Source organism: Vulpes vulpes, chromosome 2, assembly GCF_048418805.1.
Source record: "Vulpes vulpes isolate BD-2025 chromosome 2, VulVul3, whole genome shotgun sequence".
Lineage (NCBI taxonomy): Eukaryota > Metazoa > Chordata > Mammalia > Carnivora > Canidae > Vulpes > Vulpes vulpes.
This window is the reverse complement of record NC_132781.1, coordinates 78,283-98,073: the sequence shown is the minus strand read 5'-3', so window position 1 is coordinate 98,073 and position 19,791 is coordinate 78,283. Positions and strand designations below refer to the sequence as shown.

Sequence of the window (19,791 nt, the reverse complement as noted above, 5' to 3'; positions counted from 1 at the left end):
CTGCACCCACCTTCAGGCCCGAGGCTTCTGGTCACAGGGCTAGAAGCAGAGGGCCAGTAGGCAGGGTCCCGAATGTCGTCCTGCAGGCCGGCTGCCGCTGAGGGGCCATGTGGCCCCCAGGCGGTGCAGGGATGGGGTGCTCGGCGGGTGGGAGCTGTGTGAGGGTCAGAACCCCTCCCCAGCGTCACCCTCGTCACGCTGGCCCTGCTCCCAGAGCCCACCGCTAGGGGCTCTTGAATAAAGGTCTCCTAGGTCATCGTGCTCAAATCACACGATGACGTCTCAGCCCAGAAGAATGAGTCTGAAGAAACCAAGCCACCTGGTTGACCTTGCCGATGGCGTTTGCGACCTTGGGTGCGAAGGTCTGGAAGCTACCCCTATGCCCTGACCCTCCCCCACGTTCGCCGGCACAGGCCCCAGCACCCGCCCCGCCCCGGGGGACCCTCACCACCGTCTCTGTGGTTTCCCAAGCCCACGTGATCACCCACTGCACCCTCCCCAGCCCCCCAGGGCCCCCACTCCACATCCATCCTGTGTGGGGCTCTGGGCGTCCTTCCCTGTCCAGCCCGTGAACCTCAGGCCCAGGGAAGGTGAGGACGGCCGTCATGTCCGGATGGCCTGCAGACCCCATGAGGCGACAGGAGGACACCTGCCGTCCAGGGCCGGCTTTGCCTGCTTCTGGGTGGCACTGCCCGTCCCTATGGAGCCCCCACCGCGAGGGACAGTGGCCTGGCCTGCTCTCAGCCCGCCAGCAGGCGGCAGCCCGGAGCCGCCCGGCCCACTGTGGCCTGCGTCCAGAGCCGTGTGTGGGAGGCAGGCCGGCTGTACTGGAGCGAAGCAGGCCACACCTGCCTGGCCCCGAACGGGGTTTCCTGCAGGTGTCCCCGCCCGCACACCTGGGCTGAGTCACCGAGGTGTGGCTCAGCACTGACCCGGGAGGACCTGTCCCTGGGGCTCCCAGCCGGGCAGTTCCGGGGCAGCGCCCACACTGTGCCCCGTCCGCCCATCTCCCGCCCCGTCCCTGGCGCAGCTCCCCGGGGCCAAGGGGCCTGTGAGGGGACAGCGTGGGTGGGCCTGGCTGCACAGTCCCCGGGGCCACAGCAGGACCCTTCTCTCCTGTCGGGGCACGGAAGGGCTTTCACACCTCGTGCGCTCGCAGGCCGCGGTGTGTGGGCGCAGACGGGCTGGACAGCGTCCTCCCACGGCCGCGCGGCGGGGACGCTGCTGGAAATGCAAGTGGGCGGCCAGCTCAGCGCCCTCCAGGCCCACCTGCCTGGGGAGGGGCTGGGCACCACCAGGGCGGCCCCCGTGGGCCGTGTTCCCCATGCTGCGTGGTTTGGGGGCAGTGGAGGAAATAGACTCCAGCCAGCGAGCTGAGGGACGCCGTGTCCCTGTGAGGCCCCAGGCCGGTGTCTCACGGTGAGCGCGGTCCTGGCAGCTGGTGGCCCCTCGGGTGTGTAGGGCCAAAGGCTCATGACCTCGGCAACTTCCCACGGTCAGGTGGGAAAGGTCCGCATGTGGGCGCTGGGTGGCTCCCTTGGTTACGTGGCCAAATCTTGATTTCGGCTCAGGTCACGGTCTCAGGGTCGAGGCACTGAGCCCCGCGTGGGGTCTGATTCTCTCCCTCTGCCCACCCTCCCCGACTTGTGTGTGCTCTCTCTCCAAGACAAATAATCTTGCAAAAAATTATTTAACAAAGGACAATGTACAGATGTGGGCACGCGGAACGCGGGAAGGGGCGCCACACCACAGCTGCTGAGTCGGGGGGTATGCAGAGCCGGGTGCATGGCGGGAGGCACGCAGCCAAGACTTCCCACACGCACGCCGGGACACAGGACAGTGTGTGCGTCGGACACCTCCCTGCCCTGAACCCGGAGGCTGGTCCAAGCAGGTGCCTGAGCTGGGAGCAGCCCATGAGGAGCACCTGCTGGGGGCACGGGGAGCATGTATTGGGGCACGGGGAGCATGTATTGGGGCACGGGAAGCATGTACTGGGGCATGGGGAGCACCTGCTGGGGGCACAAGGAGCATCTGCTAGGGGCACAGGGAGGACGTACTTGGGGGGACGCGGAACACGTCCTGGGGGCATGGGGAACACCTGCTGGGGACACGGGGAGGATGCACTGGGGCACGGGGAGCATGCACTGGGGCATGGGGAGCATGTCCTGGGGGCCCGGGGAGCACGTCCTGGGGGCCTGGGGAGCACCTAGAGGGAGCATCTGGGAGTATCCACTCGGAGCACACGGGACCATGTCCTACAAGCAGGTGCAGGGTGAGGATGCGGAGGCTGAATGGGGCCTTTCTGCCTCTAAGCTGGGTCTGCGGTGAGGCGCCCCCCGACCCCCCGCCTCGGGCTGCAGGGCCCTGTGCTCTGGCTGGTGACACCGTGGAGCCTGCAAGTGCGCAGACGGCCAACCGCAGCCCTGCCCGCACTGGGGGTGCGAGGCCTCGGCTGAGACAGCTGTGTGCGTGCTGACCGGCGTGCCCCACGGTCGGAGCCCAGCCCAGAGCCCAGGGCTGCCCCTCCTCCTCCCCGGGATCTGGCTCTGAGGAGGGTGGGGCTGCCCACGCAGGGCTGGGAGGGCGTGGCGGGGCTGGCGCACAGCAGGTGCGTGGGGTCCCTCCCACCCCCTCCCACCCCCCCCACCCCCTCGGGGCAGAACCGGGAGCAGAGGCCGGTGACTGTGCCCAGGTCCCTGCTGGCTGGACACCTCCCCCTCCTCCGTGCCCCCTGTGCACGGCTGGCCCCCTCCCCTCCTCCTGGCCCCTGGCTCCAGGGCCGCCTGGGGGCCGCCGGCCCAGCCTGGCTCTGCCCCGTCACTCCCGGGTCTAGCCGAGGCACACATCCGCCGGCCACCTAGGTGGGAGCGTCCCCGGGGATGTCAGGTCCTCGTGACGTCGTGTCTCACGCATGGTCCCTCCTGAGGCCACCCTGTGGCAGTCAGGGGGCCCTCCTGCCCCGTGGGGTGCCACCCTGAGGGAATGTGCCCGTGGGGCCTTCCCACTCACGCGACGGCTGTGGGAGGGACACCCGCAGGGGCCCATGGTCCGCTCAGGGCCAGCAGACTGAGGTGCTGCCAAGGTCTGACGGCCCAGAGTGGCTGCTGTCACCCCCAGTGGTGGGGGTGCGGGGACGATCACATGGGGCCGGCCCACGGCGGGCACCCCCGCCACCACGCAGCCCGGGTCAGCCTGGACTCGAGGCCCACACCCAGAGCTTGGCCCCGGGGGCCAGGGTGGGGAGCCCCTCGGTTCCCAGCGGCCGCCCATTCCCCCCTCCCCCAACGGGAAGTTAGGGTAGGGAGGTGTTCAGGTGCCGGTTACCGGGTGGAGCTGGCTCGCTCGGTTCACGTCTAATTACATGTGGCTGCCGCAGTTGCTAAACATAAGTCACAAGCGTTTGACCACAATTACGGTAATTACGTCCCTATGAGAAGGTCAGCAAAAATGACCTCGGAGGGGAAGCAGTGTGACAGCAGGGACTCGGAGGCCAGGGCGCCGAGCGGGAAGGCACAGGCCCACGCGGGAGCCGCCCCGGGCAGGGGGGCCTGCACTTCTCACCGGGGGACGGGGGGCAAGGCGCGGAGGGGGATGGGCCGGGTCCTGACATTTTCCGGGAGTGTCCGGTTCCGGGGGCGGCTGACTCTTGAGTGAGCAGGTTCAGATGACAGGAGCGACCGCCAATGCATGCCCAATAACCTCAGGCCTGGGCTGGGAATAAAAGCGCCTACGCGGGGTTGGCCGCGGGGAGCACGCTGGGGAGACGGCCCCACGCGGCCTGAGTCGGGCCTGCGGGGCCAGGCTTCGGACGCCCACCAGGGATGAGGCTCGAAGCTGAGGTCGCCCTGAGAATCGAGGCACCAGCCACTTTCCTAGTCACCCAGACTCAACCGAAACAGACCTGGCCCCACAGCCCGTGTGACCCCGAGCGGGCGGGACCGTGTCCTGGGCCCGTCCCAGGACGTGTGGGCGCCCCGACGGCCACTGCCCTGCGCCGTAGGCCTGCCCCCCGAGGCCCACCCTGCACAGGGGCCACAGCCCCGGAACACATCATACAAACGAGCCCAGGTGGCACCTGGTAGACGTTTTTTGATGAAGACACGTGACCGGTGAAGCTTGATGCTGACCTGACCTTGGGCCACAGCCTTGTCCCTCCCCACACTCTCTGGCGCGGACCATGGGGTGGGGCGGGTGGCCCCCTGGGCGAGCATCCTGCCCTCCCCACAGTGTCCACCTGCTGAGTTGTGCTGGGGCTGCTGGCACCGCTGCACCCATGACGGAGCCCGTGGAAGGCACCCGGCCCCTTGGCTGCTGTCACCTCTGGGGGGGGGCAGCGTCCCTCCGCAAAGTCCCTCCTCGCCTTTGTGAGTCCGGCAGATCCGGGTCTTGCTCCTTCCGCGCCCCCTCTGCTGTTGGAGGACAGTGCGGGCGGGAAGTCCCCGAGTGTTGCTCTGGATGCCGGGATGCCCAGCTCCTTCCCGCTGTGCGTGGAGGGCAGTACCGCTGTGGCCTCCTGCTGGCTTTAACTGGAGAAATGCTCACTGGGACTTGACCCCAGCCATCTGTGGATGGGCACATTCCAAGATGCCCTTACTGCCAGGAAGACCCCACACACCTGCTGGCAAGGTCCCTTCTGGTTCAAAATCGATCCCATGGGGGTTGCTTTGCCCCTGACCAGGCCCTAGCAGGTGGCGTGCGGCAGCTGGTCACTGGGCAGCCTCAGACAGCCATGCCCACCCCAGGCCCAAACCTAACAAGCCCCCTCAGAGCCTGACACCACAGGCACCGAGGACCCATTTATGGGGACATTTCACTGCCAGGTCAGGAGGGTCAGCAGCCCCACTGTGCCAGGCACACAGGTGCCCAGCAGGCCCTGAGCTTCGCTGAAGCACAGACCTCCCCAGGAGCTGGGCGAAGGCCCAGGAACCAGTTCTGCTGCTGTGGCCTCACCCCACGGCTGGCTGGTGGCTCATCAGGAGGAGGGAAATCTGGAAATTCCTGCTCCAGAGACCCTCAGGAATCCGGAGGTACCTGTGTCCCCAGGAGGGAGGGCCTGTCACAGCGCCTTAGGTCTGACAGCAGCAAGGCCAGGCCCTGCCCAGGATCCTGCTGGACTCGTCCAAGAACACCGCCAGGTGAGCATGGGTCCCTGAGCCCTTGTTTTTAATGAGTGGACTTACTGTTTTAGGCTCACGAGCAAAACCAAGTAGACCACGTTGGCTGTGCGGCGGCTCAATCGGTGAGCTCATGCTGCCGTCTTCCAACGGGAGGCTGTGACTGTCCAGTCCTGTCTGAGTTCTGTGGCTCTTGACAGCTGCGCGTCCTGCATGCACCGCTGCAGTGGCCCAGTTTTAGGGAAGCGGACCTGGGCACAGGTGGCTTGGCAGTCCTCCAGGTCGTGGGGGCCTGAACCTAGGACGGAACCAGAGATGGCCTCTGCCCGTTGGCCCCGTGGTCACCAGGGGCTTCTGAAACCTTGTGAATCATCACTCTGGCCGGTAGCACTCGGTCTTGGCATTTGTGACATGACGGGGCCCTAAAGCGGCCCCTGCCCTTCCCCGGATCCCGACGACCTTGAGGGGCAGCCTCTTTACCACAGGCAGCACTCGGGTGTGAGCTGCTGCAGAGCTGCGTGGACACGGCTGTGGGTAGGAGGTGGTTGCAGGTTCCTCTCCCCGGGGCCCTGGGTGGTGGTTTCACTTCGCCCACTTCTCATAGCACTTCTGCACCCGGGGACCTGCAGGGAAGGGGCAGGCACTGCAAAGCGGCTGTGGGGAGGGGTGCAGGAGTCCTCAGCCTCCAAGCTGCCCCTGGGCCACAGGGTGACATCCCTTCCACGACTGGGCTGGACCCCGGCGGGGCGGGACCTACCCAGTCCAGGCTTCTCCAAATGGATCCCTCAGCTGTCAGCACGTTCAAGGGGTCGGGGCCCCCGCCCGCCCTGCGGGTTCACCAGGCCGCTCTCAGTTCCAGCTGTGTGGGCGCCTGCAGATGAGACCTCGCCAGAGGTGACAATTGCATCCCTGCAACCAGTGACATTTCTAACCCTCTGACCAAAGAGTGCAATGTGCAAAGCAACAGGTGGAAGAGGTCACTCCCCTCCCCACAGTCACTTGACATTCCTCCTGAAACGTGTCCCGGCTGGAGAAGAAACGCGACGACAGATCAGTGTTCTCCACCACCTGATGCTGTTCGGGGCTCCGGAGCTCAGCTCCACACCAGAGAGCTTGAGGCAGCAGGAAAGCCTGCTTTTGTGAGCACAGAGGTGGCTACGCAGAGCGCCATGGCCCCTCCTTCTGCCGGTAGAGCCCCTTGACCCTTCCAGGATGAGGAGCAGGTAGGATGGCACACCTGGGAGACTGCCATCCACCCTCCAGCCAGACCCAGCCCCGGCCCCGGTGTCGGCCCCAAGCCCCAGGAGGACACCTTCCCCCAGGGGCTGGGGCTGCCTGTGCTCCTCCTGTCTCCTCCGCTGGATGTTAGGCCCATGGTGGCCCCAGTGACTCGCTGGTGAAGGAAGGCACGCTCAGCACACTATGCTCACCAACTTACCATGCGGGGTCCTTCTAGGACAAGGGTCTCCGTGGGAGGTTTTGCACGCAGGGGGCATTTGGCAATATCTGGAGATGGTATGGGTTGCCAAACCCGTGAGGTGGCGGGGGTGGGGGTAGTGACATCTAGAGCCTAGGGGCCAGGATACTGCTAAAATCCTACAGTGCATGAGAGGGTCCCCAGGAAGAATCAAGCAAGAAGTTAGTGAAGCAGGTAGGAGACCAAACTGCAGGGACGAGCAAGCAGAGGTCGGCAGCGATGCTCACGACCTGGGGCAGCAACGCTCACGACCTGGAGCCAGTGATGCTCGGGAGGCTCAGGACCTGGGGTCCCAGTGATGCTTGGGATCTGGGCCCAGCGACCCTTTGGATGCTCAGGACCTGGGGCCCAGTGACACTCATGACCTGGGGCAGCGACCCTTGGGATGCTCAGGACCTGGGGCCAGTGATGCTTGGGAGGCTCAGGACCTTGGGTCCCAGTGATGCTTGGGATCTGGGCCCAGCGACCCTTGGGATGCTCAGGACCTGCGGCCCAGCGACACTCATGACCTGGGGCAGCGGGCTCGGGAGGCTCAGGAGCGAGGGGCGGGTGCTCAGAGCCCACGGTGCGCTCACCAGGGAGGCAGCCGCGCCCGCACCTGCAGCTGGGCCTCCCCTCCCACGCGGCCCGCAGACGCGCAGGAGCCGGAGCCTTGCAGGGCGCACTCAGACGCCGCGAGGCCCGATGCCCGGGGCACCCCTGATGGAACCCGGCTGCTCCCTCAGCGGCCCCGTGGCCGGTCCCGGTCCGTCTGCGCGCTGGGGTCACGGCCTCGCTGCGGCTGCGGGCCTGGGGCGTCCGGCCTCTCCCCATCCCGGCCCGCCCCGCCCCGCCCCGCCCCGCCCAGGCCCGGCCGGCCCCGCCCCCTTAGGGCACGCAGGGCGCGGAGCTAGGAGCGCGCTGGGGGCGGGGTTCCGGTGCGGGGCGTGGCCGGGGCGTGGCCGGGGCGTGGCCAGAGGCGGCCCCGCCCCCCAGCTGAGCCGGGACCCGGCCCCGGGGCTCGCCGGGTTCAGACGCTCGGGCGGCGGCGGCGCGTGCGGAGCTCCGGGCGCGGGTCCGGCGGCTGCAGCGGCGCGGCCGGGATGGGCGGGAGGGGCGGGCGGCCGCGCGGGGCGCGCGGGGGGCGCACGACGTGACTCGGGCTGGGAGCCCCGCCCGCAGGGTCTGCTCGGCGCGCGGACGCGGGGTCGGCGGCCAGGCCGGAGCCGGACATGCGGGGCGCGGCGCGGGCGGCCCGGGGGCTCGCGGGGCAGCTGCGGGCGCGGCCCCCCGCCCCGGGCCCCGGCCCCCCGCCGCCCCCGGCGCCCCCGGCGGCCCCGCTGCTGCTGGCCGCGCTGCTGGCGGTGCTGCTGGGCGGCGCGGGCGCGCAGTACTCGAGCGACCTGTGCAGCTGGAAGGGGAGGTGAGTCCGCGCCCCCCGCCCCCGCCCCGCCCCGCCCCCGCCCGGGCCCGGTCCCGGGGCTCCCGCCGCCCCCGCCCCGCACCCCGCCCCCGGGCCTGGAACAGAAGGGCCCGCGGCGTCCGGGCGCCCCTCCGAGGAGCCCCGGGGGAGGTGCGCCCACCGCGCCGTGCGGCCGCGGACACCTGCGCGGGGCCGGGGACACCTGCGCGGGGCCGCTGCGCGCGGGCCGCCTGAAGGTCAGGGCGCCCTTGGCAGCGCGCGCCGCCCGCGACCCCCCACGCCCCCTCCCGCGCGCAGCGGGCACCCGCTCAGGCGCCACGAGCAGAAGGGGTGCAGGTCACCAGGGGGCGGCGCGGGGCGCGCAGGCTCAGCTCGGGTGGGAGCCGCCCCCGCCCCTCCCCCCTGCCCCGCGCGGGAGTTTGCAGCGGGAGCTGCCCATCTGCCCGCCCGGCCCCCAGCCCCTCGTGCTGGGCCATCCCGGGGCGCTTTGGAGCCAGGACAGCCTTTCCGAGAAGGTGGTGGCGGCCCGCGGCCCCCCTGCTCACCGCTCCGCACCCTCCACCCCTCCTCGCGGGTGCTGCGCCCCGGGCCCGGCGGTGGCCTTCCTCCTCCCTGCAGGCAGCGGAGCCCGGCGGTGGAGGGAGCTTGGGGCCATGAGCCGGAGCTCTGGGGGAGGGCTGGCCCGGAGAAGCCTGGCGCCAGCACAGCGCTGGCTGGGAGCCTCCGACTCTGACACACTCTTTCAGGGCTGCCCTTTCCCCCCGCGCTGGTAATTAAACTCCCTGCTTTGCAGCTTCTGCTGGATGAATCAGTGCACCCCCAAACTGAGGTCTAGGGCATCCTGCTTCAGCGGGTCGGAAACAAGCCCGGCCCCACACAGGGAGCCCGAGTTTCCAGAGCAGGAGCTGACATCCTTCCAGGCCCTCGGAGGCCTATACGCCGGTACGGGATGCGTCTCCCGGGGCCCGAGCAGGGCACCAGCTCCTGGAGCAAGCGGGTGTCTGCATCCACTTTTCTACCTGGAGAAGCGGGGCTGCTTGCCTGCCTGCTTCCCTTCTCTCTCCACCGTTGCCAACACACCCCTGATCCTGGACTCGCTCTGGCTGTCCCCCCCGCAGCCCCTGCGGCCACCGTGGGATCCGTGGGATCCGTAGGGAAGACAGGGCCCCCCTTGCGTCGTACTCGCTGCCGCCGCGGCGGCTGTCAATGCGCCTCGCAGCTCCGCCGACAGGTCCTTGCCGCGGGAGCCTGGGTGCGCAGATTTGCAGCTGACCCCCAGAACCGTTTATGACTCTTCATGAGCTGTTCTAAAGACAGCACAGGGTGGTGCGCGTCCTGATATGCTGGGCGGGTTCTGCTCCCCCGATAGGAAGGGAGTCGCTCTTTATGACACCGTCTACTCACACTTGACAGGCCGAAATGCGTTTCTGGGTGTTTCCAAGCAGCAAAGCAGGAGGTTTTGCAATCCGTGTCCTGTGTGCCGGGGCAGGACAGCGCCCTGATCTTTACGAGGCTGCGGTTGTAAAGATGGACCATGAACTTTCCCACCGCCGTGGGCAGGGCTCGTGGCTCCATCGCACCCGCGCCAGCCCTCCTGCTTGGCGGGGAAATGAACCCTGACCCAGTTACCGCAGCCTCTGGGGTCTCTCTTGATCCCCCAGGAGACTCCCCAGGAATCCTGACTTTAGAGCACAAGCGCTCATCTTTTCCTCCTGCTGCCGCAGGTGAGCCAGGCTGCCGCCACCGCACTGATCCTTCAGAGAATCCCATGTCAATTCGGAATTTGCTGTCCTTTCCGTGAAGGCCCCCCGGTGTGGCCACCTGGGCAGTGACACTTGCAGACTCCTCTTTTTTTTTTTTTTTGAACAACGCAGAACCCAGTTTAAATAACCCAAGAGCAATCCGTGTTCTCAGCTCCCCGAGGCTGCCTAGAACCGCAGATTTTTCTGTTCTCTTCAGCTTCATCACATCAGAAAGCAGTTCTTTTATTTTTGTCCGATAAGCGTGTCCCTTGCTTGCATGCTGTGTGAAAATCATAAATGCCACCCTCAGTGATGTCACAGATGTGCACATTTTTGCACCGCCAGCAGTTTTGCATAAACAGAAGTTTTTTCGGGTTTGCTGTGGTGCTGGAAACGCCGAGGCGAGAGATTTGACCAGATTTTCTGGTAAGAACTAGACAGACTGAGTCCTCGACTTCGATAAAGACCCCGTGGGTGGGGCCCCAGGCTGACCCCAGTCTTGCACAGCACACGCTGCTGGCCTTCACGCCAACACCCTGTGTCAAGTGCCTGGCTGGTCTCTTGGTCTCAGCGCTTCGGGGGAACCCGAGGGGAGACCGAGCGGAGCGCAGGCTGGCCATGGCCACTGGGAGGGGCGTACACCTTCCTCCGGGGGCCAGCGAGGACACTGGGGAAAGGGCGATGTAATGGGCACCTTATTTCTTGTACGTCCACCTCCATGTTGTTCCTGGTCCTCTTTTAGTCGAGGACTTATGAATAAATGGAGCCAGGCGTACCCCGTGAGATGTGCGGGGCGGTACGTGCGGGTGGGGGCAGCAGCCCAGCCCGCAGACGCAGCTCTGCTTCCCCCTGGGCAGCCATGGCTTGGCCACCTGTCCCCGCCAGCATTCCCTCTGCCCTTGCCCACGACCTCCCCAGCACCACCGCCCCCCCCACTGCTTGGATTAGGGTGACTTGGTGAGAGGGACCCAAAGCCTCCGGAATGAGCTTTCCTTCCCCTGGAGCCCCCGGGGCCTCCCCCTGCCTCCTCCAGAGAGGGAAGTGGAGCCTCGGACAGGACGGTTTTTATGGGAGACAGCATTGAGGGTTGGTGTCTGGGCACGGGGCAAGTGTCCAGCTGCCCCTGGAGGCTGGAGACAGGAGAGGAGGGACACTATGATAAAGTTTGTTTTGGCTGCCTAAGAGCAGAGCTGATTATAGTCATCTGTGCCAACCACTCACCATTTAGTCTAATTTTTTCACACAACACTGTAATTATGCTCATCCACACATATGTGTCAGATGAGCTTATGCGAGTTTTATTTGACTGTAATTTGTAAGTGTCCTGCATGTGCGGCCCTGGTGGGCGTCTGAGGCTGGGCTGGCTGCTAGTGACCCAGGCCTCGCGGGGGCGGGGGTGGGGAGTGGGGTTAGGAGGGGGGGTCACCTCCTTGACACCTCCCTCTGATGTGGTCTGCAGGATGACTGTGCAGCCCCAGCCTGCAGCTGGCCCTCGTATGAAAAGTGAGGTTTTTTAGAGCCCAGAGCATGAGTCACCAACAGTAAATGCAAACCATATGTTACGTGTTTTCTCCTCCGTAGAAAGGGTTTCTGGTAACTCGCTCAGGCCAGGGCGCTGAGTATAGCATTGTTTATTGCACATAAAAATCCCAAGAATGTGGGTGAACCTGTCCGAGATCTGATCAGAACCGAATTTCATGTAATAGAACCCTGGGTGGAAGTCACCGGTGCGGTGCCAGGCGGCCCGCTGGGCATGACGCCGCCGTTCGCCCGGGCGGACACTCACGTTCAGACTGGGGGCTGGGGAATCTTTCACGCTTTTGATGGTTTCAACGTCTTGAAAACACCACGTAATGACTTGACTGCAGACCTGTTTCACCCAGAGCATAGCACGCCTCACTTTTTCCTATTTGGCCTTTATTGGGAGGGAGATGGACCTGGGCCTCCGAAGCCTCGCCTTGGGAAGCGGGGCTGTCTGTCCACCGCTTGTGCCTCCCGTGGCTTCTCCCCGTGTCCTCTGTGTGTCTCTCCCGTGCGGGGCCTGGGCCCTGATCTTGTATTTTGATGATATTCGAGTTTATTTTTTAAAATAACGATGGGCAATGGCAGGGTCTTCGGGGTTTAAAAATTTTTTATTTATCTGAGAGCACCTGGGGGGCTCAGTCGGTGGAGGGTCTGCCTTCGGCTCAGGTCATGATCGCAGGGGCCTGGGACGGAGCCCCGCATCTGGCCCCCTGCTCCCCGGGGCGTCTGCTTCTCCCTCTCTCTCTGCTCCTCCCCCTGCTGTGCTCTGTCTCTCTCAAATAAATAAATGAATTAAATTTATTTTTTTCTCTAAGACTTTATTTACTTGAGAGCGAGAGAGTGGGAGAGAGCAGGAGGCGGATGCTTCACCGGCTGAGCCTCCCCCGTGCCTCAAGGTTTGCAAATGAATGAAAAAGCCATCCGGTCATCATTTCAGGGAAAACACAAACACGCCAGTCTGTGAGGCGCTGAGGGCAACACTCGCCAGCAATGCGCCGCCCCCCAAATTGCTTTCATTCATAATTGGTTTATTTATTTTTTTTGAGATTTTATTTATTTATTCGTGAGAGACACACAGAGAGAGGCAGAGACAGGCAGAGGGAGAGGCAGGCTCCGTTCAGGGAGCCCGACGCTGGACTCGATTCTGGGACCCTGGGGTCACACCCTGGGCCGAGGGCGGCACTAAACCGCTGAGCCACCTGGGCTGCCCCATAATTGAAAGCTACTCTCTGGGCCAAGGGCGTCTGTCCTCCCTCCTGGAACCAGGATCGGTGCCCTCGTTCCCATTCTGGAAGATCCCCCTTCCGGGACCCTTGGCTCTGTGATGCAGGGCGCTCAGGCACCCGGGCACCCCCCGCGCTGCAGGCCAGCAGGTGTTGAGAGGGGCTGAGGCCCACTTGCTGATGCGCATCACAGCCATCTCCCCATGACCCCCTGGGACGGGCCAGCCGGTGGGGTCCGGGTGCAGGGGCTGGGTGCAGGGTCCGGGCATGGGGACCGGGCATGGGGGCTGGGTGCGGGGTCTGGGTGCGGGGCTGGGCGACTGCCCCTCCCGGGAGCGGCCCCGCCCCGTAGGCAGGGCAGAGGGGGCTGCAGCCTGCAAGCAGGTGAGGGGTGGAACGGGCACCTAGGCCACTGGGGGGAGGGGGGGTGACCCCAGGTGGGGCGGTGGCCCTGGCTGACGCGTGTCCCCTCTGCAGCGGGCTGACGCACGAGGCCCACAGGAAGGAGGTGGAGCAGGTGTACCTGCGCTGCTCCGCGGGCTCGGTGGAGTGGATGTACCCGACGGGGGCTCTCATCGTCAACGTGCGGCCCAACACCTTCCCGCCTTCTCGGCACCTGACTCTGTGCATCAAGCCCCTCAAGGACTCCTCAGGGGCCAATATTTATTTGGAAAAAACTGGAGAACTGAAGCTGCTGGTGCGGGACGGGGACCGCGGGCCCGGCCAGGTGCGCTGCTTTGGCTTCGAGCAGGGCGGCCTCTTCGTGGAGGCCGCGCCCCAGCAGGACATCAGCAGGAGGACCACGGGCTTCCAGTACGAGCTGACCAGCCGGCACGCGGAGTCGGACCTGCACGCCCTGTCAGGTGGGTGGCGCGCCCCGGGGTGGGGGGCGGCCGCGGGCACCGTGGGGGTCGGACACGCCCAGTGGTCGGCGGGGACAAGCACGCCCTGGACTGGCCGCCGTCCCGGCTCCTGGTGCTCTTGTGCTGGGAGCGCGGGTCCTGGGTTCTGGAGGCATTTTGTGGGTGCGTGTCATCAGGGCGACCCCACGTGGAGTGGAGACACCAGCAAGCTGCCGGGAGCGGGGCTGTGGGCCAGGAGCCCGGCGGGGACTCACCTGCGGGCCCCGTGAGTGGCCCTCGGGGAGCCTCCTCCCCTGCAGGGCCCCCCGGGGGTCCCGTGCTGGAGGAGCCGTGTGCGCCTGGGGCCGTGGGTCGGCTGTAGATGGTCTGTCAGGTTTTGTTTGGAGGCAGGCTTTGCAGGGCCCTGTGCGGAGCGTGGTGTTGCTCACTGAGCAGCACCAGAGGCAGGGACGGAGGAGGAGGGGTGGCCTCAGCCCTCACGTGGCATCGGTCCTGCCCCCCGTGCCGCAGACCCGCGCAGACAGAAGTCCTTGTCGTCAGATGCCAGGCCAGGCGTCCTGCTCTCGCTCCCGGGCACGGACGACCTCACGGGCCCAGGTGTGCGGGGACACCATCCGTGTCAACTCCGAAGCTGGCTGGAAGCAGGGGGACGGGGTGAGCTTGGCTCCAGGAAGGCCGCTGCCCGGGGGACCCTGGGGGATGGGCAGGCGGGGCCTTGCCGACACCCCACAGAGCCCGGGGTGGCCCCAGCACGAAGCTGAGCCGGCCTCACGGGCGAGGGCGCCACCACAGAGACCCCCGGGGTCCCCAAGCGCGCTCTCATCTCCACCTTTCAGTAAATTAGAGATCTGATTGGGGAAAAACAGATCTGCTAGGATTTGAAATGCAGACTCTCCTCCTGAAAGTGAGTCCACGTTCTATTGCTCATGGCTCCGATCCGTCTTCACGACTTTTAGTCTCTGAGTAAACTGGTCTGTTAGAGACCTTGGCTGTGGGGTTGTCTAGGCTGGACCGTGACCCCCCACACCTGACGGTCCAGGTGGGACCCTGACCCCCCCCACATGCCTGACTGTCCAAGTGGGACCCTGACCCCCCACGTGCCAGCTGTCCCCCAGCCCCCCCAGGCCAGGGGCCCGGCCAGGACTCCTGCTCAGGACGGTGGCATGAAAGCTGCTGTATTTGTCAGGATCTGAATGAAATTCTCACCTGAAGAGTCTTTCTGTTGGTCCCCAGCTATGGGGTGGGTGGGAGAGCTGGGGGGGCTCCTAGAGATAAAGTCACAATAACAACAAAACCTGAGAAACTGAGTCACCGCATTCGGTGTCTCTGAGTAGGGGCAGCCGGCCGAGGGGGGATGGGAGGGACGTTACCCCCGAGGGGGGCAGGGCCTGCGGCCGCCGGTGCCCCAAGCTGCCTGCTTTCATCGGGGGCGGCCCCTAAGCCCTTAATGCCCGAGGAATGGGCACGTAATGTGGAATGTTCGCACCAGCCATCTGGCGGCCGCGGTGCCCGCGGGGGGAGCGCCCGGGACGGGCCGGGGCTGGGGCGTCGGGCGGAGGGCCCCGGGCGGAGGGTCCACCTGCCTCCCGCCGACTCACAGCGTCTAGTTTGTGCTGAAGATGGAGACGTTCCCCGGGGGGGACGCGTGTGACGCCGGGCGCTGCCGCCGGGACTGTCGTGAAGGCCGTCGCCTTCGTGCACTTGCCCGGGAGAGGCAGCCGCTCCTCGGGTGCAGGCCAGGGGCGGGGGGCCGGGGCTCAGAGTGTAGCCATCATGCCGCGGGCAGTGGGACCTGCGCCCCAGGACCCCCCGGGTCCCCGCACCACCGGGAGCCCGCGCTGTCCAGGGGCCGGGGGCGGATGGCCAGGGACCCTGCCTGGTTGTAGGGGCACAGACTGGCCTCCTGCTCCCTGGGTCGCCTGGGGCAGCCACATCCACAGTTTGGGGTCTGGGGTCTGCGCAGGTTCCTGGAGCCCGTGAGGTGGAGGACAGCCCCCCCCTTACAGCTGCGTTGGATGAGCAGGGGGCAGGGATGCCCATGGGGTGGGCAGGTGGGGGCCCTTCCAGCTCAGTTTGGGGGTGGCTCTGGGGGGGGGGGTGAGCAGCCACGTTCACCAGTGAAAGAAGCCCCATTATGTCCCGGAGACAGAGAAGGAGGGAGAACTGAAAAATTTTTTTTCTACGGATCACTTCGTGTCCTGCCCTGGGTTCTCTGGCCCCGTAACTACTGGGTGATTATTTGTCATCTGGCGCAGCTAGGGGCGTTTTGGGGTGGAGGGGAGTGGCCTCCCCCTGCGTCCTCCCCGGGGCAGCGGCCGGGCCGCGGGGCCGTCCTGGGGCCACACCAGTGGGCGCCTCAGCTCGCCCCAGCCTGGTCTGGGGGTGTTCCCCGCACCCCCCAGCAGCGCCGCGCCCACCACCTGTCACCGACTGCCCTGGCAGGCGTCCCCATGCACGTTCCCCTTGGAAACTGTGTCCACCGGGCGTCCGGACCCGGGCAGCCCCGCCGCCAGCCCAGCCTCTCCCCTGCCAGGGCCAGACGCGAGGGGTGCTGCGCGCCCCCTTCCCCGGCACTGCCGGCCTCCCTGGTCCCCGCAGCGGCCCCCGGTCACCGCCCTGACCTATTTTCTTAAGCTCATTCCATGCGCATTCGGGGGGGACCCCCCTGAGACGTCCACGCCTCAGCCCTCTCCTCCGGAGGAAGCGGGGTCCCAGCCGGCCCGTTGGCTGCCCCCTCCGCGTCGTCCCCCACCAGGGAACGAGATTCGAAGCGTCCGAAACCAGCACATTCCACGGCCTTTACGAGCCCAGCTCCGATTGATAATCGTTTCCAGATTGCTTCTCTTGGATTTTCCAAGGAGGTGACCTGCGCTTCATAAAACCCACAACGACGAGGGGAGACCCCAGGGCCGCACCTTGTTAGCTCTGCCGTGGTGGCTCATGGAGCTCCTGGCTGAGGTTCTGGGGGCCGCAGACCCCCGGCCGCCACCCTGTGGCACCCGCGACCAGCTCCTTTGCCCTTGGCGGTCGGCCGAGGTCCCGGGGCCTGTGTCCACGCAGAGGGTGCAGTGGTGTGCCGACACCCCTTGGGGCGCTGCGTGGCCTGGCCCCAGGGCCTGCCGTGGCTCCTCGTCCTGGGCGAGGGCTCGTGGGACGCCAGGAGCACCGGTGACGCTGGGAGGTCTCATGTCTGCTGCGTGTCCCTGGCCCCGCTGCCTCTGAGCGGAGCTGGGCACCCCTGCCCCCTGCGGGGCTGCGTGTGCGGCCTCCTCACTCCCCACCGTGTGGCCTAGGGGACGCCCCGGGGGTCACCCTCTTTTTGAAGAGGCCCGAGACTGGGGGCACAGAGCCACAGTGCCCAGGTGGGCAGCAGTCCTCGGGATTTGGGGCTGGGCGGGCGGGTGCCTGGGCCTGTGGGCGGGCTGGACGCATCCCACGGGTCGTGCTTGTGCTGCAGTGTCCCCCGGTTCCCGACCACCCGGTGGGAGCAGCCGTGGTGGGCGGCCAGCAAGCCAGGCCCTCCCGAGCCGCACCCACCCCACCGGGGGCAGGACGACGAGCGCTCGGAAAGTCCCGTCCACCCCCCGGGACCCAGGGCGTTGGGAGGCCTCTCTGGGCCCCTGGACAGCTCACCCAGTTCAGGGCTCACGCGGGCGACCGGTCAGCGTGTGGACAGGGCCAGCTGGGCCCGGCGAGCGCCGAAGCCACGGGCGTTGAGAGCGAACGGCCGCGCTCCCGCGAGGCTTCAGCTCACCTGCCCCGGTGCCAGGCCCTGCGGCCGCCGCGTCTGGAGTCAGAGGCCTTGAAGGGTGCGGCGAGGGCCACATACGGCGGCGTCCCAAGCGTAGGCTGGGTCAGAGGCGCCTGGTCTGGGGGCAGAGTGGCCGGGCCTGGGCTCCGTCTCCCCGCAGCCTCTGGAGGAAGTAGGGGTGAAGGGCGGGGTGAGGGCCCGGCCGGGGCAGCAGGTCACGGGCAGGCGAGGAGGAAGCCGGCCTCACCGGGCAGTGGCCTTGCCCGGGACGCGTTTGCAGGCGGGTCTGCGGGAGCCCACGGCCTCTGCGGGCAGGTGTGCCCTCCCCGAGCGCCTGCGGCTTTGGCGGCTTCGTGCCCCCACCCGGCAGCTGCGGCCTGGGCGGGCTCCGCACTTGGGGTGTCGCGTGGAGCAGGAGCGAAGGCGGCATCGGCCGGGCTGGGGTCGGGACCCGCGGGGCTGCTTTCCCGAGGGCGACCCCATGGGAGTGGTTTACGTTAGGGTCCCCCCCCGCCCCGCTGTGCCCGCGAGCCGCTCTTCCTCTGGGCCACCCTACCCGTGCCGCTCCCCAGGTCATGGCTCCCGTGGGACCAGCGATCGTGGATGGGGTCTCTGCTCACACCCTGTCCCCCTCCTCTCTCCCCGCAGCCCCCTGCCGCCCTTGCAGTGACGCGGAGGTGCTGCTGGCCGTCTGCACCAGCGACTTCGGTGAGTCCTCACGTGGCCTGGGAGACCTGGGGGGGCGGGGGGCTGGGGGAGGAGCCTGCCGAGGACCCTTGGGGGCGCTCTGCTCCCCGTCGTCATAGTTACAGGAAACCGCAGCAGAGTGACGTTTGTCTACCAGGGTGGGGGGATGCCAATGGAAGCGCGGAGAGGGTGGGCATCCTGCTGGGGCAGCCGCGGAGCACTGCCCTCTGGGCACTGACGTTTGCCGCACCCGAGCCCATCCTCATCGGGTCCCAGTGGGCAGTACAGCGGGGCCCTGGCCTGGGGGGGGGCGGGGCCCGGGGGGTCAGGGGCTCACGACGCTGGGGCTGGACCGGCGCCGAGCGCCCCCGGCCCCGAGGGCTGTTCTGGGCACCGGCCGGGTCCTGGCTGTGGGCCTGCGTGTGCCCTGGGCCTGCTCAGCAGCTCCTGCCCCCTCCGCTCCGGCCCCACTGGACGCGGAGCTGCCCCAGATGTCGTGCGTTTGCTGCGGTTACTTGTCCCGTCCTGACCAGAACTGGCGCAGGGCGTGGTCCCTTCCCTCGTTGCCCCCCTCCCGGGGCTGTAGCCCGGACCGAGCCAGGGACAGTCCCCAGGCGGCCTCAGGCACGTGGGCTGTTCCCGGTACCGGGGTCCTGGAGTGCGGGGTCAGGGCCAGCCCTGGCGCACGTGCCCCCGGCGACCCCACTGACCCCGTCTCCTTGCCCCGCAGTCGTCCGAGGCTCCATCCAGAACGTCACGCACGCTCCGGAGCAGCAGGAGTCGACCATCCACCTGCGCGTGAGCCGCCTCTACCGGCAGAAGAGCAGGGTGTTCCGGCCGGCCCCGGAGGGCGGCGGCTGGCGGGGGCGGGTGGCCACGCTGCTGGAGTGCGGCGTGAGGCCCGGGCGCGGCGAGTTCCTCTTCACCGGCCACATGCACTTTGGGGAGGCCCGCCTCGGCTGCGCCCCGCGCTTCAAGGACTTCCAGAGGATGTACCGGGACGCCGAGGAGAGGGGCCTGAACCCCTGCGAGATGGGCACGGACTGAGGGGCCACCCCGGCGGGTGGGGCCCAGGGGCTCCCCGCGGCGCCGGCCGCCGGCCCCGGCCAAGGACGCCCGGCTGGTGGGAAATGTTGTAAAATGCAAACTAAGTTATTATATTTTTTGTTTTTTTAAAAAGAAATGTCCATAGGAAACAAACTCTGGTGTCTTAAAATGCCTCGTGAGCCGTTTCGTGCTGTTTTCCACAAGCCCCTGAGGTCATCGCGTTGGGCGCAGCGTCGGGGGCGACGCAGGCCGAGGCCGCACAGGATGCCCGGCGCCGGGGCCGTTCCGAGCTGTTCCTTACGACAGAAACTCACGGAGCCAAATACTTAGTTTCTGTTTTGTGTTTCAAAGAATGGGCTTTGGACCCACGATCTCTCGGGGGCTATACTGTTTCCGTTCCAGAGAATAAAGACCAGCAGCTGCAGGAAGAGTGGGCGTCCGTCCGCAGCCCCGTGGGGGGCGCGGGGCACCTCGCAGGCCACGTCCCGGCCTCTCCCGCGCTCCGCACCCCTGCGGGGGCCCCACGGCCCCGGTGCTCCAGGCCTTCCACCCAGGCCGAGCTCTCGGCGCGGCTGTTGCGCTCGAGCTTCGGAGAGCCCCTCGGCCGCGCCAGGTGGCGCCTCCTCCTTCCACCCTGTCCCCTTCCCGTGGGCCCAGGCCCTGCCCTGACTCCAGCGTCCCCCCAGTGCCTCGGCCACAGCAGGTCTGCGCGCCCGGAGCCCGCTGCTCCACCCAGGACGAGCCGGGCACAGGCAGGGCGTGAGCAGCAGACCTTCCCGCCGTTCCGGAGCCCGCGTGCAAAATGGAGGTGTGGGCAGGCCGGGCTCCCCTGGAGGCTGTAGGGCAGGACGCGGTCCGTCTCCTGCAGCCTCTGGGGGCTGCCCAGCATCCTCGGGGTGCCTTGGCCCCCAGAGGCGTCATTCTAGGCTCTGTCTCCTTCTCCCCTCCGCGTGTCTGGGTT

The 19,791-nt window shown here is 66.9% G+C and overlaps 1 protein-coding gene and 1 long non-coding RNA gene across 2 annotated transcripts; one reads left to right on the top strand and one right to left on the bottom strand.

Annotated features, from left to right (window-relative positions):
* Positions 1 to 4,076: 4,076 nt before the first annotated feature.
* Positions 4,077 to 7,379, bottom strand: LOC112920931 (uncharacterized). Its single transcript, XR_003235154.2, has 4 exons — positions 5,872 to 7,379; positions 5,595 to 5,737; positions 5,181 to 5,412; positions 4,077 to 4,562 (listed from the first exon to the last, which is right to left on the bottom strand). It is a non-coding gene; the product is annotated as an uncharacterized lncRNA (long non-coding RNA).
* Positions 7,380 to 7,687: 308 nt separating this feature from the next.
* On the top strand, positions 7,688 to 18,983 carry METRNL (meteorin like, glial cell differentiation regulator). The gene is made up of 4 exons (XM_072745292.1): positions 7,688 to 7,993; positions 12,960 to 13,345; positions 17,745 to 17,804; positions 18,514 to 18,983. The coding sequence occupies exons 1-4, from the start codon at positions 7,803 to 7,805 to the stop codon at positions 18,828 to 18,830; spliced, it is 954 nt and encodes a 317-aa protein (XP_072601393.1). The 5' UTR covers positions 7,688 to 7,802; the 3' UTR covers positions 18,831 to 18,983.
* The last annotated feature ends 808 nt before the right edge of the window (positions 18,984 to 19,791 follow it).

Bases quoted from the DNA above. Each gene is read 5' to 3' on its own strand.
- METRNL (XM_072745292.1), top strand. From the start codon at position 7,803: ATGCGGGGCGCGGCGCGGGCGGCCCGGGGGCTCGCGGGGCAGCTGCGG. The intron at 7,994-12,959 runs GTGAGTCCGCGC...TCCCCTCTGCAG, and splicing joins CTGTGCAGCTGGAAGGGGAG to CGGGCTGACGCACGAGGCCC. The intron at 17,805-18,513 runs GTGAGTCCTCAC...CTTGCCCCGCAG, and splicing joins CGTCTGCACCAGCGACTTCG to TCGTCCGAGGCTCCATCCAG.